General features: G+C 41.6%; 1 protein-coding gene across 1 annotated transcript in view; it reads left to right on the top strand.

Moving 5' to 3' along the window:
• Positions 1 to 18,479, top strand: part of SNTG1 (syntrophin gamma 1) — a 1,650,669-nt gene that overhangs the window by 1,168,211 nt on the left and 463,979 nt on the right. The window contains exon 13 of the mRNA XM_078686185.1: positions 8,225 to 8,296. Coding sequence (XP_078542311.1) covers positions 8,225 to 8,296 — 72 coding nt within the window. The remainder of the gene's footprint in view (positions 1 to 8,224; positions 8,297 to 18,479) is intronic.

Below are 18,479 nucleotides of genomic sequence, written 5' to 3'. Positions count from 1 at the left end.
AGAAAAAACTCCAACGCATCCAGAACGCATCAGCCAGACTCATACTAGACATCCCGCGTAAAGACCACATTTCTGGTCACCTGAAAAACCTCCACTGGCTCCCCGTCAATAAGAGGATAACATTCCGCCTTCTAACCCACGCACACAAAGACCTTTACGAACTTGGACCCGATTGCCTCAACACACGACTTTCCTTCTACACCCCATCCCGCCTGCTACGCTCCTCCCACCAAGCCCTTGCTGCTGTACCTCGCATCAACAAAACCACCATGGGAGGAAGATCCTTCTCCTACCTGGCGGCAAAAACCTGGAACTCACTTCCCATTCACCTTCGCCTCACTCAGAACCACCTAACATTCAGAAAACAACTTAAAACCTGGATATTCGACAAGTAATTCCCCACCCTTCTCCAAGCGCCTTGAGACCCTATGGGTATGTAGCGCGCTATATAAATTAACTGAATTGAATTGAATTGAATTGCTGTCTGAGAAGGAAGAATGGATGTGCACCCTTCATCTCTGGCTGAAGTGTCTTCAGGGGATAGCTAACTGACCTCCTCTTCTGTGCTACAGGGACAAGGCAAACCTCAACAGACTCCTTGCAATTGCCAGTTGACCTGCTGCACTGGACCTACCTGAACCTGCAACTGGACCTGCCTCTGCCCTACTGACCTCTGCTGGAGTGAGCTCCTGATCTCCAGGTGGTGTTCTTCAGGCTCAGGTAAAGGAGAAAGCTTGAATTTTGGTATCTTAACTTCTATGGTATGGACAGGCCCATTCATTATAAAATCTTGCTGCCCACCCTGACCGGCATCGCAAAGCTCCAGTGAATTAGAGTCTTCACACTACAGTGACCGGCAGTGACAGGTGGCAACGCAAGGTCTGCAGTTCGTGCTACATCGGGAGCCCCTGGTGACAGCCAATGCGAAGGTTCAGAAATGACCGTCAGCGAAGCCAACAGGATTTTCATGCTACAGTGACCCCCAACCACCAAAAAGAGAATGTTCTATTATATCGAAATATTATCAAATACATCATAAAAGGTGACAGAAGTTCATAAGGAATATATGCACATTTATATATGTTCCGAATGCACATGTTCCTTCACCTCAATCATCCATTCAAAAGACACATAAAAATTCAAGAATACATTCCAAATCATCTCAAACATTCTGTGTTGTCCTTTGTTTCTATGTGAAACTAATGGTAATAAGCATTAATTCAACATCTAGGGTATCCAAAGATGTAGACAATTTTGATTTGTTCTTCAGCACAATCAGTTCACATAGAAACAAACATTTTTCTCTAGATTGTCTCACGTTTTCCTATTTCCACAATAATTTCTGTCTTGAGATCATGCTGCATATGTTAAATAAAAATCAAAATATTTTGCCACATTATATTCCACTAACAGAGGATGAAAACTTAAACAATCTTATCTTGCTTTAATTCAACATCTCCAGCAACCACACATAAATGATTCCTAGCTTTTTCACCAGAAGACTAACACAGTTTCAACAGGATTTCTTGATTGTAACAAATAAAGTCTCAAATCAATCTCGAACCCCATCCCACCTCAAAGCTTTGAACTGCTTCGTCTAAGAATGTCACTGTCATAGCTCCCAGTCTCCTTTGTTTTTTTTTTACAAATCTGTTTATTGAAATGTTAATGAGAACAATGGAAGAACCAAAAAAGCCAAGAGTCATCAGATGTTGTATCAATTTGCTGATAAGGTAAATGTAAATGTCGGAATTTGTAAAGCGCACAGCTACCTCCACCGGAGGTGTCCCGGCGCTGTCCGTATACCGCTTAGGAACCCTTCCTGGCTTTCCTGGGAAATGTCCACTCCTGGGCACCCCCCAGGTGCAGCCAGGCATCCCAGCGCTTTTGGGGCCGCTGTGGATACTAAGCGACCTATTGCCCAGAGTTGCAGCGTGGGACCCATGATCAGAACAGGCACTGAGGCGAGAATATCCAGTCAGGGGAATTAATGAGCCGGAGAGCCGGCAGACCAGGTCAGCCTTGGAGTGGAACAGCCACAACCATCCCTGGCCAGAGCTCTGCATCAAGGTCTGCCTGCTCTAACCATTGAGCCACACTTTTCCATGTAAGGTTACATATTTCACCACAGTGGATGCAGGCTGGGTACCATATAATCAATAGGCATCATAGCGTACACAGAAGCTAAGCAAAGAATAATGCGATTTGGAGGTGTCAAATAGTCAAAAAACATATCTGATACATTGTAAAATACAGTTGAATAGGTGACCCGGTCGACCCCGAGAATATCAGGATGATCTCCATCGCCCCTCTTGACATCCCACAGTCGTGACTAAATAATAAAACTCTTGAAATAACAGAAGGTGGGAGAGGCGAGGGGGAGATTGCAAGGAAGGGTGATATCCGGAAAGGCGGATTAGAAGGTGTTGTTTAGTCAGGAGCTAACATTGAAAGAAAGGTGGCCTTACTGTCCAGTCCGAGTGTTTGGGGAAACTGTCTGTGGGGTATCTCTGGGTATGGCAGAAGGGTTCTTAAAGAGCTGGAGGGCTCATAGTCTGGGGTGGGGGGCATAATGAGTGTTTTCTAGGGGGTCCTCAAAGAGCTGGTGGGCTCATAGTCTGGGGAGCATAATGAGTGTTTTCTATCTGAGAAAGGTGATGGATTAGGGGTAACCAAGTGCAATTGAATTTTGTGTCCATGTGGGTGAGCCAGGCTGGTAGTAGCTCCATTGTCATGACCTGCCAGAGATAGGAACCATCCAAAAATCTGGGGTGGGGGGGTTCTGCCAATGGAGAGAAATGGTTTGTCTAGCTGCTCCTAACATCTGCACAATAATACACCAATCAGATTGTGTCATGGTTGCAAGTTGAGTTGGTCTAATACCCAGTAGGATCACTATGGTGGATTTTGGTATGGCAAACCCCACTGAATGCTTGATGTGGCTTAGGATCTCCTTCCAAAACATGGCTAAAAGCGGGCAAGCCCACCAGAAGTGTATGGAGTCTCCCACCTCTGTCCGGCACCTCCAGCAAAGGGGGGAGAGCATGTGTAGCATTTTGTGTAGTCTTGCAGGGGTATAGTACCAATGCATCATTAGTTTGTAAGCTGACTTGTGTTGGGGGATGCTCCTATACAATCTGGGAATGTCACGTCATAGTTGTTCCCAACTCTCTGGGGACATCTCCTCCCCCGCCTCTGCCTCCCACTGCTTCTGATAGGTGTGGAGCTGATTGGATTGTGAGGGTTGGAGTGTCTTGTATGTACGAGACATTAAGCTGTGGGTACCATCAAAGGTTCAAACCTGAGCTTCAAAAGGGGTAAGCGGTCTGGTGGCTTGCCCATTTTGTTTTTAAGAATAACCAGAAGCACCACCAGGCAAAAGCTTCCTATATCTTGGAAATGCCACACGGTCAATTATACCAACACACTAAATCCATCAATGCCTTTTCTCATGTACCATTATTGCCCTTTCCTTCTTATAAACACCTTTCATTCCACAGTCATAGCCACCAAAACAATGAAAATACCCAACAAATTCCAATTTCCCCATTGTTGGAATACATACAATGTCTTCAGCATTCCAGAAAGAAACACCAACACATGTATCTCCCTCAAGCCACGTCCATTATTTCAAAAGACTGCCTTCCAATTATAAATTACAGTTATCTGTAGATGTGCTTTTGGAGTCAAGTCCAATGAAAAACATTCTCCAAAACCACTTCTATTAACATCCAGGACTTTCCAGCATTAATCCCATCAAAGGTCAATTTGGATTTCTACCCCATCTGGTGTGTCTAGATACTATCCCCACCCCACGCAACATCAGTTTTCTAATCTGATATAAAATATAATCTTGTTTGTAATGCCTAAAATGAGTAAAGTAAAATCTTAGGAGAAGAATTTGTGGCCTTCTGAAAGTTCTCAACAAAAATAGATTGAATAGAAAATCAAGTTCCATATATAAATCAATTGAAGCAACAACTATTTTACTTGTAAATAGTTCAAAATCGTTAAGCAAAGTAGGAAGTTGCTTGATTACATTTAAATACTTGACAGCTTAATTTGAAGATGATACATTCTCTGGCTGGGAGCTTGTGTAAGTGATCCCTACTTTGAGTAATGATATGACACAAATGCTCTGCTGAGAAGGTGCAAGATACATAACTGCTAGGGGGTTAGCGGAAGTGCTCCCCCCACTATAAATGATCAATTATGTTTAATATGGGTCAGTTTGTTGAATGTTGCCAGAAGTCACTAAAGAATTGTAAGAGATAATATATTTTTAGCTATCAGAGGATACTTTTTTGTAGGAGGACTGTGAGCATTTTCACTGTTTCTTCTACGTGGAGCTCTGGAAATGATTCCCATATGTTCCATAACATTTCTGAAGCTCCTCTCTGGACTCAAACAGGAGCCCTCTATTAAGAGTATAGTGCTAAGGGGCCCCCTGGAGCATGGTTGCCCCCACACAGCAGGGGCTGCGGGACCTATGTAAAGCCACTGATTATGCCCTTTGTAGATGTTTCAATTGTATCAGGTGAAACCCTGCTCTAATGGCCACCTATGCTGGGTATCTACAAGCTGTGGCCCAGTTGTCATCCTCCAGACTTTCAAGTTCTCTTTCCCACTTCTACCTCATTGCCACCAGAGTAGGTAGTCTATTGTTCAGTAGTGTAGAGCACGTCAGGGATATTGCATGTTTGTTTAACGAGGCACTTAGAGCCATATTTATGACCTGGTCTGTATCACTCTTGCACCACGCAACATGGTGGAAGAGTGACACAAACCTTAAGCCAGATATTTGAAGCCATGCAAAGCCACTTTGCTTGGCTTTGAATGGCTTAAAATGTCTGTAGTAGTGCAACACAGCACAAATCGTTGCATGCATTACTCTGCACAAAGGAGGTGTTCCATGGGTGCTGCGTTGGTGTTCCCACGCAACTCCCATGGTTTTTGATGCGTTTCCAGATTTACCAAACCTAGTTAACGTGGGAATGCGCCAAAAAGATACATCTCCCCAGGAGAGGTGTAACATGGAGAAATATTTGTATTTCTCCTAGTTTTGTCCTTGTGTGCTGCATTCTGTCTCACACATAGAAAGAGAAAAAAGTCTCTCAGGACTGTTTTTGTGCAGGAAGGTGACCCTTCCTGCACAGCACCACTCCTGCCTACAACACAGGCACTCTTGCACCCCAGTGTAAGGATGTCTGCATTGGTGATAGGATGCCAAAACATCACCAGCGCAAGGGGAAAGGACAGGAATACACCATATTGGATTAATATGGTGCTTTCCGGGACTTTCCCTGTGATGCAGGGCAGAGCAGAAAGGTGCCTTGCTGCCCTGCTCCACTAGACTCATAAATATGACACTTAGGGCCCGATGTAGGTGGCTCATTACCGGTCGGTAAACCCGAAATTCGGTAAACTTCAGGCTTACCGACAGTATTGAGCCATTTGCATTGTAGGTGATGATTCGGTAAATACCAAATCGATATTTACTGATTTGGTATTTACCGAATCATTATTTACCGATTCGGTATTTACCGAATCGGTAAATGGCATGTAGGAAGCACTTTTAAGAGTGCTTATGTCCTCTAAGGATTCGTTATTTACCACCAACTATTAGTTGGTGGTAAATTCCGAATACCTTTGAAAAAGCAAATCTGTGCATTTTCAACAGTGTCATGTGGCAGACATACATGCCATTAGGGCATGTATGTGTGCCACATGTGCACACAAGCACTATTCAGGGGTGCAACAGGGTGTCAATGTGACACCCTGCCACCCTTGAATGTTTCCCTATTTTACCGAATACCCTTGAATACTTCCCTGCACTGCCACTATGTCAATAGGTAAGCTATGTACTTCCTCCGGTTAATACGGATGCTGAAGTATCCTCCGAAATACCTTTTTTCAGGATCCTCATATTGGCCCCCTCTGCATCTGCTGGATATAACAGGATATCATCTGCATATAGTGAAATGATGTTCACCCATTTGTGGGCTCATTCTGGTTCCTGGATCAAGGCAACCTGGTGAATTCAATCGGCTACCAGCTCTATGGCCACCACGCACAACAGGGGAGAGAAAGAACCGCCCTGGCAGGTGCCCCTTTTCAGTTAAAATTCTTCCCACAATTTAACATTAACTCAGACCCTCACTATGGGTCACATATATAATAATTGCACTAAACTCTAGAATGAGGCTCCCAAAACCATCTGCACCAACAATTGCTGCAAATAGAGCCACTCTAGCGAATCAAATGCTTTTTCATCATCTAGCACCAGCAGCACTGGTTCAGCCACTCACTTCCTCCGGGAAAATCCCCAGGTAAATGACACCTGTCTTTGGCTTCATGTAGCATGCTGGGGATTGGCCTTACCACCTTATGCTTAATGCATTTAAAAATCCTGGAGGGAGGCTATTGGGCCTGGCTGCTTTCTGCTTTTGATTTGCTACAAAAAGTCTGCCATTTCCCTCTCTCTAATGAATGAGGCCAGTTTTCTCCTTTTTGATAGGTCTGTGCGTCGTATGTATAGACCCTTCAAAAACCTGTAAAGGCTTGCAGAATTCCATGTCAGTTGTCACCATTATGCCTCCCTGTTGCACCCATCCATGATCCTTCTCTCACTGTGCGTGCCAAGCCAGAAGATTCCTGGCCTTACTTCCTACTTCATATATTTTATATTGATTGGCCCTATATAATACCTTTGCCTCTTGCAACACTAGGTTGCTATATTTCTACCTGGTTCTTTCTATCTGTGCAGCCAGATTCACATCTGTTGTGTTCACAAGTTGTGCTTCCCACACCATTATTTTGTTCCTCCAGTTACCTGAATTCCCGTTCCTGCTCCTTCCATTTCCCGGAGGTATGTGATATGACTGGATCTCTCTTACTGTTACCTCTGAGGAAACCAATCCCAAATTGTCTCTCAAGTAATTGCTTGTTGCTTCTTGTATGGATAGACTTGTCTCCCAGCCTGTCAGCTCCCAGGGGCCGAGTTTCCATTCTGCTCTGTTCTAGACTTGTATGGTCCTAGGGTTGTGACCATGAGTGAGTGGTCGGAGACTCCACTTGGGAGGGATCTTGTGTCCCAGTAGCACCCCATATGTTGCCTGAACTACTAAATAATCTAGTCGGGACATGAAGGTCATCACAAGGCCTTGTTTCTTGGGTGTTTTTGTAAAACTATTGAGCAGGATAAAAAAAACTCCCTAATTTTAAACATGGTAGTCACCTTACGTGTTGTCACTTTCTATGGCAAAGCTCTTGTTAATGCGGGATTCAACTATTTCTACATACTTCATTGCTGTTCACTTTATATCAGGCTTATACAGATGTAGGCAAAATCTTATTAACGTCCTAAAGGAACATAATAATTATCCTCTCAAACAAATCGCTCAACTAAACCTAACAAAGATTCGGATTTGAAACTAGTGGATTGACCCTCTGTGCCTCTAGAAGCATTTTCACTTCACGGGAGTTATGTGAATGGTGCATTCCCCACGAGTGCTAACTCCTTGTCTCCACATTCGGAGACAAGCAGAACAACGAACTCTGCCCAAATTGAGGCAAATCAGCCACTACATCTGGCGTGGGTCCCTTTATGAAAAAATAAAATGGAAAGGGGGGCTGATTTTCAATCACTGAGGGCCTGATTGGCAAAGGTAAACATACCTTTTAATCGAAATTGTACGTGTGCGGAAACTCCGCAGTCAGGACGGTGAATTCTACACATAAAAGTATTCGACATGCTTATTTTTTTATTTGTGATGCTCTCCACCTTTAGTGAATTCCAAACAAACGTAAAGTGAATCAGGCCCGGTGTGTCTCTAACATGCAGGGAATTTCCCTTCATTAGTTTACATGATCTATTTATCTGGGTACTTTGTAACCCATGTTCTGAGTTCCTTATCAATGCCCACATTTGGTAGCAGGAATTCCTCTCTATGGTATGGACATTGATGGATTTTCCAAAAGCGGTTTTCACTTCTCCATAAGAGGTTCCTCCTACGTTCAATGCATCCATTTTGACTTGCTTAAAAGTTACCTTTAGTCAATCTAATATTCTGAAGAGAAAGTCCAATACTCAGCTTGCTTTATTTTAATAATGTACTTATCATATTACAATCATGTTTACATTAGTTTAAATTGTATTGAAAGTTTATTCATAGGCCGTTGTAGCATGATGTAATAGTTTATTTCCATTTGTTTGTCTTTAAAGGTAACAACGTGGGATTGGACGCGAGCAGAAAAAACGTTCACAGTGTATGAAATAATGTGCAAGATATTCAAGGTACTGTGTTTACCTTAAATAGATTTGTCAAACAGTAACATGTAGCAGTAAAAATTCAATGAGCATCTGTTTATTTTACTTGCATTTTTGATTTGCTCGTTTTCAATTTTTGATCTTCAGAAGGGTGCCTGAATTTTTCGCATAAAGCATGGGAGCACCTTCCCCCAGTCTTCATTTTATTCTTCACCTTATATGTTCATCAGTTGATCAGTGGTAACAGTAAAATGATATCTCTACTCGGGGAAAATTATGACAGCCAGTTTGAGTGAAAAGGATCATATCAACTAATGTCCCTCCAAGGCTTCATCACATGCCAATGGGCTAAGAGCCATTTATAATGCTATTGGGCGGAGACATTTCCTTCACTTGTTTTCAGTCCATAAGGCTAATGGCATATAATAGTGTCCTCCGACACTATTATATGCCATTGAATCTATTAATCTTCTTGAAGTGGGATATTTGGGAGAAAATAGAAGGGCAAAGTCTGAGTAAATTGTGCAATTTTAATTCTTCTGTACCGGTTCCTGGCTTAAGACTGGAATTCAGCTTAACAAGTTGCTATTTGGAAGGTTTGGTTAGTGTGATTCGGTGAGGTTTTCAGCTCAAGAGTGAAGAGGATTCATTAAGGGTCCATCTGAGCTTAGAAATGTTGGCCCAGGAAATATTCATTTTCAGAGACCTAGATCATGTGCTAAACCAATTTGAATTAAAGCAGACAACATTGGTCTAATTTTCTCATATTTAACTCAAAAGCTTCCTAAAACATTCCTCTAGTCTCAAAATATTGCATATTACAGGTTGAGTGAGAGGTGGTAACCTCTTCTTGCCAAACACAGATAGCACAGCAATATTTGTCTTGGAATCTCAAGCATGGTCTTTGTTGCTTTTGGACATTATTACGCATGAATTAGCTTCATTTAAATGTGCTAACAGTGAACTGGTCTAACTCCAGAGACAAAGAGAAAGCGTGTAATTTGTCCAATATGGGTTTTTAAGATGTTAATAATTTATTATCTGTCTGCACTGCATTGATTTTTCCACATTGTTACATCCTAAGGCCAATGTTTTCAAGAATAATATTAAGACAGTATAACAATTTCAAATGTTTCCCAGCCGCGGCCCGTGGAGGCAGTTCGGTGGGGCAGGGAGGTGGTGCGGGGGAGGGGCAAGGTGGACAGTAGTAAACACCGGAATATGGACAATTGCAGGTAAGTAAACAATTTAAAAAATAAAACTAATTTCATAGCGCGCGCTGCATCGCATTTTGCGATGCATGGTGCGCTACGAAATTCATTTTATTTATTAAATTGTTTACTTACCTGCAATTATCTATATTCCGTTGTTTACCACTGTCCACCCTGCCCCTCCCCCGCACCGCCTCCCTGCCCCACCAAACTCCCTCCACGGGCCGCGGCTGTTGTTTCCTAAAAATTAGGTTATGTGTATAAAAGTTCTTACATTTTTTCAGTCATCTTTCAATGTATATTAATGTAAGTAACGTCTTTTTATGTGAACCTGAATAATCAAATGATCATGAATAAAATTGAATTACAACCGGAAAAATGGCTTTCAAATGTACAACATGCAAAATGTGATTCAGTAGCTTGCTACCGAATCGCATTTCTCATTTGTGAATCAGTATTTGGAAGAGGTGTGTTTAGGGCATCCCATCTAAATACTGAATCAGTATGGTACGTATTACTGTTTTGCAGTGGCGTAGCTCCGCCTTTTGCCGCCAGTGGCAGTCCCAGCCTTTGCCACCCCGTGGCGGCTGTAAGAGCTGGGAAACAAATCCTGTGAGTTGCAGTTAAGAGTGGGGGGCACCATCCCCAAAACTCGTGCCACCCGGGGCGGACGGCCCCCACCCTTTTGCAACCGAATTCCGGTTGCAAAACAGTAATACTGAACAGCCAGTTTAAAACTGGTGATAACCAATTCGCTAAGGGGAAAGTCCCCAAGAGACCTCTTACCCTTTGAGAATGTAATTATTAATATATTGTATAAGTGCAGGCAGTGGTACACAGAGCTTTAAGGTTTAATTTTTTCCTTTTTATCACACCCCGTTTGGAAAAATGGGCTGCATTTTTTTTTAAAAGATTGCTTTATTAAAAAGCAATCACAGACATGGTGGCCTGTTGAACTTGGCAGGCCACCATCCCTCTGACGGCTGTGATTCCTAATGGGTCACAAACTGCGACCTACCTCTTTAATATTCATGAGGGAAAAATAAATAAATAATGAGGTAGATCGATTTTTGGCCCACAGGGAATCCCAAAATGAAACTCAATACCGATTTCCTTATTGAGTTTTGGAGAGAATCCTAACTAGGAAATCAGTATTCCCAATGTTAGCACATCTGGCCCTAAGTCCCTTATCTTCCTTGTTAAGATACAGGTATTTCTGTGGGAAAAGCAGCAGAACAAAATCCAGACGGCCTAATAACTTCAAAATGATTATTTGGTTGTGAGGTTTCCACAGCCACATAAAAATCACAAACATGCTTAAGGCGCAAGCAGCCACTTTAGCTGTCTTATATGGATAGGAGCATCTTGTCCTGCAACTCAGTCTTTCTAGTTTAACCGCATGCGCGCTAGCGGTTTTCCCGCTGCGCGCTGCGATTTAAACAAAACCGCGTTACTTGACGAGCTCAGCTCGTCATCCGCGTGGCGCAGGTTACGCCCATGACGATCTGAGCTCGTCATGAGCATAGAAGGGGTTAAGGACTGTTCTACTGGACAGACATACCACATGACCCTGGTAATTAGTGGCCTTGGCTATATGCCTCATCATATTAGTGTGGCATTAAGAATGGGAGGTTACTTACAGTAAAGGTGTTTCTAGGTTTTGCAAAGGAGCCAGTTAATTGCATACTCTGACTGGGTTGAACGGATGTTCATAATTAAGTAATAGTGTCTTCTGTTGAGGGTAGTGTGTAGTGAGCTCTGATGTGTGATTTTAGCTTCAATAATATTTTCGTTATGTCAGAAATTGGATATGCTTCTTTAATTGGCTGGGCCTCCTGGGTGAGCTATGGCATTTATATGTAGTGATGGGGCCATATTCTATGTGCTAGATATAGTTAGGAACCCCTGGCCGATGGTCGTTATTGCCTGCTAAGGAAGTGTAGAGGGGAGAAAATACAAGTTACAAGTAATACATTTCCTTTCCCCATGCGACCAAAGGACTACCGACTCTTAATTCAATTTTTACTAATTTATTAGAAGGCCAAAATAGCAGAACATAAACACACCTTAATATAAGAGTATAAAGATACATGAATACTGATACAGAGACAAGCCTACACATATATTTCATTAGGCACAATAGGCACAGACCAATGAATTTCAATATCAGAACACAACTGAGTATAGACATGCGTCCAACTCCATTTTTATTTCTATTTCTGAAATGAAAAGAATAATCTGTCCCTACTCTACTTCTAGAGTGACATCCCTACCTAACTTCCCAGTTGAATTCTCCTCAAAATGTGTCAGCACATGTTGACTTCCTAAGAAGTACACTCACGTTAAATGGGTCAAGTAACTTAAAGCTACGGTGCTCGTTCTAAGATGCTCCCTTTCCTCAGTCCAAAGCAGAAGTTGTTCTTAACTGTCCCTAATACAAAAAGACAAAGTTACACCCCTAACAGGTCACATGGTAAGGTATTCTGTGAACACCTCCTTTGAGTAACTTTCCACAAACTCCAAATAATTTGAGCTCTCTCCAACAACCTTGGTTCCCAGGTTTCACCAGGCACGAAAGGTGTCCTCCCTTCTCTCTGTTCAAGTTCTTTAAAGACAATCCTCTCCTCTCATGTAGCTTCTTAAATCTAAAATAACGAGTTTGAATTCCTGCACCTGCAGTAGGGGTGAAAGGAAACTTTCTACACACACATAAATTCTAATTAACTTATATATTGAGAGCAAACAAGGAGAAATGAAACTTAAGCAACTGAAGGTTAGGCCTACAAGATTGGCTAACCTAAGAGCATTCTTTAATGGACACCTGTAACACAAGTCTCTATACGAATCATTTATAAACAGTGAATACATTTATTTTGCATAATATTCACAATGTACATGCATGTTTACATTATTTCTCTAAACGTGCGAAATCCTAATCATTCCTGTATATCACCTTACAAATTTAATTCTACTGTCTTAATATGGCGATATAAACTTCTTTCTAATAACACGAATTACAGCAAACCAAGAGAATATATGCGAGTGCAGTTCGTCCATGAGTATAATGCACCCTTACAAATTTTAAGAGCGCTGAGCGCTCTATCAGTAGTAATATTAGTGTATGTTTCAAAGCTTTCGGGTTATACCTTATTTGGGGTCATTGTGGGCATGCAATCTTACATTAACTTTGCTAGGCAGAGATCAGTTGGCATTTTAGATGGTTTGATAATTTCTGTGGTTTTTAAGACTTATGGCTCGATTCCGATCTCGTTCAGAGAGCATACCGACCAAATCGGTTCAGGAATGCTTTCCGTATGACTTGGAATGGGGAAGTCTGACCAAACAAGTACAATGCATCCGTATGCATCCGGATATGATTCGGTCGGACTCCCATTGACTTCAATGGGAACCTGTGCTCCGAACGTAAGCACAGGCTCTCACTGAAGAAAGGGGTTGGTGGGGAAAACCCTGCAGCCTGTGGCAGGCACCCCATGGTAGCTGTCACCCTGTGCATGGTTGGAAAGGGGGACCCATGGTTACCACCACAGGCCCGATTTGAAGGGCCCCGGGTGAAGTGGGGCCTGCTTCGGTCTCCGGGCAAACCGATTCAAAAAGGCTGTCTGAATCAGTCATCATACACTCTCATTCGAAAACCAACTCTGTAGAGCTATACAAATCGGTTCCGGGCAGGCTCGACCTGTCTGAATGCCTTTCGGAACAGATTCAGTCAGCCCAAACGGTTTCCAGGCATCGGAACTGAGAAGGAGTCTTTCAGAAACAAGGGCTCTGGATTGGATCTGATTAGGAGCCCTTCCGACTGACATCGGAATTGACCCCTTAATCTTAAATTAATTTTCTGAATTAATGTACATGGAAGAAATTTTTAGAAAGGCTGGTGGCACTGAATAAATGTTGATGACTAAATTTGTTTACTTATTTAAATAAGACGTTTTGCAAAGTGATCAACATTCACAATTCAGGCTGCAACATTTTTGTTGGATTAGGATTCTATGATTTCCCAGAAGATTTAGAAGAATCTGCTGCTTTAGATAAAAGCTTTCACAATGAGGGACATATAGTCCTTGTTTTACTGCTGTGTTATACTGGCATTTAGATGTTGCATTGACGTTTGTCCATTAGTTATATGAAATTCCTGCAGCGATGTTCTCGTTTTTTAAACACGCTCTTAAATTGCGCCATGTTAAAATTGAACATGTTTTTTTAAGATTTTGTCAGTTTTACCTCTATGTAGTCGTTATTATTTCGACTCTCACATAACTGGCACAGCAAATAGTTGTCTGACAAAAAAATAAAATTGGCATATTAATTTTTTAACTGTATAAGCCCTGAATAGTTTCTTTGCTGCTCCAAGAGCCTCTGGGTATCTTTCTGTGTTTGCCAAGGAGGCACAGTATCAACAATTGGACACTTTGCACTAGATAAGAAGTATCAGTGTAATGAATTCTTGGCATTCCTTGTCCGTACAGTTAAAGTAAGAAAAACTATTCTGAACATAAAGCAAGTTTCATACAATGTATTTTTCATTGTTATTAAATGGTAGATTGTAACTGCAATTTATGTAGCTGAGATATTCCTAATAGGCAGTCTAACTGAGAACAGTGTTTCTCCTATAATGGAAGATACATTCCCCCAGGCCTGCTTTAAAACCTACATTCTGAATGCCTGCTTTAAATAGAGTTGAGTTCACAAGCCCCTTGAGTAAGTGAAGAATCAAGAAATAATGCTAAAAGTTTTTTTCGAAGATAATTGCCCCTTACCGAAGATGTCAACTAAAACAGAATGAATAAAATATTCTCAAACCACACGAAAACAAAAAAACGGGCCTGCATAAAAAGGTTAAGCAGGATTGCATAATATAATGATGAAAAGCACTTTCACTTGAAAAGGTGAAATATATGCAGAGCAGTAAATTGCATTTCATCATAGAAGAAAGATGAGATTTGAAGACAAGGAGAATGATTGAGAAAGGGAGAGGAGTGCAGAGGTCTCAATTGCACAGATAAGTCAGTTATGGAAATATCCAGATTTGGAAATACTGGTGGAACAAAAGCAGCAAAAGGGTAAATCAAATTAAGTTTAAGAGAATCTCATATCTCAAAAGACATGAGGGAAGGGTTGGGGTGATATTATAAGCGAGAAATTATCTGATATAATGTAAAGCACTATTTAGTGAAATTAAATCGACAGTCAAATGATACAACCGTGAAGTCTGCACATTAAGCTAACTTTTTTGATTGGCTTTGTAATAGTCGATCAATGTTAGATAATGGAACTCCCACAATTTAAAATCAGTTTTTCTGTGGCCTGTATGCCTGACCTTTTATGATGAAGGATTGCATTATTATCCTATCGGCATCCCTGAGAACTGGTATAAATTATGCAAGCTTCCCACGTTCATGCTTCAATCCGGATTGTTAAATTAGAAGGCAGAGGAAGTAAAATTTAGATTTGTACAATTTTATTTTGATCACATGTTTTTTATAGCTTTCTCATTTTTCTTTTTAGTTTTGAGAATCATGGCAGTGATTACTAGTTGCTCTCATTTGCATAGTCTTAGAAATGAGTCTGCACAGAAAGCAAGCCCTTCATCTGGTGTTATATCTCCAGTGAGGATGGTGTTCAACATTCACATTTTTGCATTTCTCTAGCTGAAGAATTATTTTTGTTTGATACTGCTGAATGCGTATTTTATTTTGAATTAGCATGAAACATTAGGTAAGCAAAGCGCGTTTGCCTTACTTTAAGGGCTACTTTCCAGCACAAATAAGATTTGAGCTGGAAAGAAAATGTTTAATCAAACTTTTTCATTGTTTTCATCACTTTGCGGTAGTGCAAAGTGTTGATAAATCTACATTTTCAAGCTACTGTGAAGCAAGATCCTTTTGGTACCTCATTTTGAAAGCTTTCAAGTAGATGGTTGATTTCCTCCACTTTTTCATTACATTTACAAAATGTCTCTCAATCTTTGCAAAATACATATTATACTCCACTCATTTTATATACAGTTTATTAAGCATGTTCCCAGATCAAGTTATTTATCTAATGACCAGTTATCAAAATAATACATTATTCTCATTGTAAGTACTCGAGTTGTGATCAAAATCAAATCACAATGGAAATGAAACACCATAAATTATAGTGACATTTTTTTCAGTCTCTCTTCTAAATCTCTGGTGTTGTTTATTCTGAAATCCAGGAATAAATTACACATATGTTTGAGGAAGGACAAGACTACTCACAGAAACGCTTTGTGAATTAGGCTCATCAGTGTCTTAAAGTATCAATGCATTAATTGATAGCTAGCATACTGCCCTTGTCTACACTGCTGGGCACCTTGATCTTGATGTGCCAGGCAAAGACCAGGTAAGTTCACCATACTACTGATAATGTGTGGCTGCAGAGGCAAATAATTCCTTAATTTGTATGGGATATGTCCCACCCCCTTCATATTGCACTGGTGCTACATGCGTGCTGGCACAATCTGATATTTAAGAAGAGAGTGGTACAAAAGGGGGTGGTGATGGACGGAGCATCTGAACCAATCAAACACTCAGGTTGTTGTGCAGCCCTTCGGTAATACAAAGCTCTGGAGACGAATAAAGCAGGTGCACATGCCCTGGATACCCCCAGGGCCCTTTAAATATACAACCCAGGTCTCCAAATTCATTTGGTGGCAAAGGAACCCTTTCTGTAACTTGACAGCAGAGCCTATATTTCTATAAAAGGTATAGTTTTAACACTTATCTTCCATGCTGGTATTTCTAGTGATTCATCCAAAAGTATAAGTTGTTGTTCCAAATGGAAACTTGTCATGTCATTTCTACATTTATTGTGTTTTAATACGCTTTACATTCTGAGCTAGTGGTTCTTGTTTTGACAGCGGGCCACGGACCAGAGAGTTAAGTGGGAGAGGTCACGAGCAGTATTGCGAGCGACTGAGAACCCCAGCTTCCCTTACGCCATACACTATACCATTCCATGATTCAGCATGCACTAGCACCTAAGGCAGCCGGAGGAGCTCAATTTTCTTTTAGATGGATGTAATTGATAAACCGCCAGGAGACGGGTAGTTAGAGTTAGTAAGAGGGTCGGGGTGGTGGGTGGGTGACGGGATGTTTGGACAGTATTATTGTGTATTCCCATGATGCCGATGTTTGCAGGACTATGCGGAAGGCATTGTGTATCATTCACACGGACGTCTTCTGTTGGAACCATTATTGTGGGATGGGGAGATATGCACAGGGGTGAAAATACAAAACACCAGCTGTTGTACTACAAATACTTAATGTAATGTTCCATTCCCGGTAATGCAGCTGTGAATAAAGTTTAAAAAAAAAAAAAGTGGTTCTTCTTTTGAAACCTTTCTTACCCACCGGTAAGATAGAGAGCTAGTCATTTAACACTCTAGTTGTGTCTTTTTGCTTGATTGTAGGGAAACACCTGTGACTGCTGACGTTTACCTTGTCTAGATCAAGGGACACTGGCAAGTGTTAGGTGGAGTAGCAATTGGGAAATCACTTTGTCCAAGAAAAATAGTGCTGGTCTAAGAAGCGTGCCCATTATGTCTGCAACAGACAAAAGTGCAAATTGGTAGGATATTTTCCTCCAAGTGGTTTTGTAAACTTCAAGTTGTAGGTAATGTACTGTGGACCTATGAAGTGGAAAACATTCCTCTGATGATGCCTACAAAAGCTACAATTTTATGTTGTATGTTGAAGCGGAAAGAGTGATGCAGGACTCATACTGACTGTTACTTCCCAAAACTGTCCTACTCTATTCCTTTACACCAGGCCTCACGCATATGCAATGTTATGCCCTCATCTCAAATCCCCCTTGGATAACCCTCCACATTGTGCGTAAATATATTTAGTCACCAAGGCCCAGATGTACGACCAATGGATTTAGCGCCTCGAAATTTGCAACAAATTGCCAGTCGCAAATTAAGAGGCGCTAAATCAAATGTACAACAGTGTGTTTAACACTGTTGGCAATTCCTAATGGGGTTGCAAATTGCGAGGCTCATGAATATTAATGAGCCTCTAGCAATTTACGAGCCCATTGGGAATGACAGGCCCTCCCAGGGATGGTGCCCTGCTGGGCTCAGCAGACCACCATGTCTGGGACTACCTTTAAGTAAAGCAGTTTTTTATTGTTTTTAATGCAGCCCATTTTCCTTAACACCTTAGCTGCGGCCGTTATTTCGCGGCAGTGCGGCAGTTCCGCGGGAGTGGGTTGGGCCACGTCGGCTGTTGGACATTTGCAGCACCAGCAAGGTAGTGCTCGCGACGGCCAACGGCCTACGGCAGCAGGGAAGGGGTTAAAGGAAAACAAGATGCATTTCACAAAAGAAAAAATGTAACATTTTCGTTTCATTTTTTAGGGTTAGGTAGTGATCCCTGGGACCACTGCCTGCCCTTAAAAAATATTTTCAGAACCTGATACAAAGGGAAAGGTGTTCCCTGGGGACCCCTTCCCATTTGATACTCCATTACCGCCCTCTTGAAGAGGATGGTAATTTGTAAAACATTTGTAAATGGGTTAGGAAGTAGCTATTTGGAAGGGAACGCCCCTTCTAAATAGCGAGTCTCTAAATACTTTTTTGCGAGTCGCAATTCATTTGCGACTCTCAAAATTGTGTTAGTACATGACCATTCCAATTTTAGCATGTGCAAACGGGTCATTAACCTGTTTGTCCCTCTCATGTGCCAGTGTCTGAGTTTTATTTGCAAGAACTAAGACTTCTGATTCTCCCTGTTTCTAGCCTGTTCTTCCTTACACTGGCATCATATGTGTACCCATAATTCCTCCTCATTGTTCAATCCTGTGGGACTCATGGATTGCATTTCTATTATGTACTTGGACGCAAGTTTCCTCAATTTCTTAATTCTGTCCCCACCTCTTTCATCTTTAGGGATACAGTCCATACAGAAATACTTGAGTAGATTGGAATTGGACTTGTGGTGCTCCTGAAAGTGGCG

The sequence above is a fragment of the Lissotriton helveticus genome, chromosome 4_1, assembly GCF_964261635.1.
Source record: "Lissotriton helveticus chromosome 4_1, aLisHel1.1, whole genome shotgun sequence".
Classification (NCBI taxonomy): Eukaryota; Metazoa; Chordata; class Amphibia; order Caudata; family Salamandridae; genus Lissotriton; species Lissotriton helveticus.
The sequence above is the reverse complement of the archived record's forward strand: the minus strand, read 5'-3'. Positions and strand labels throughout refer to the sequence as shown.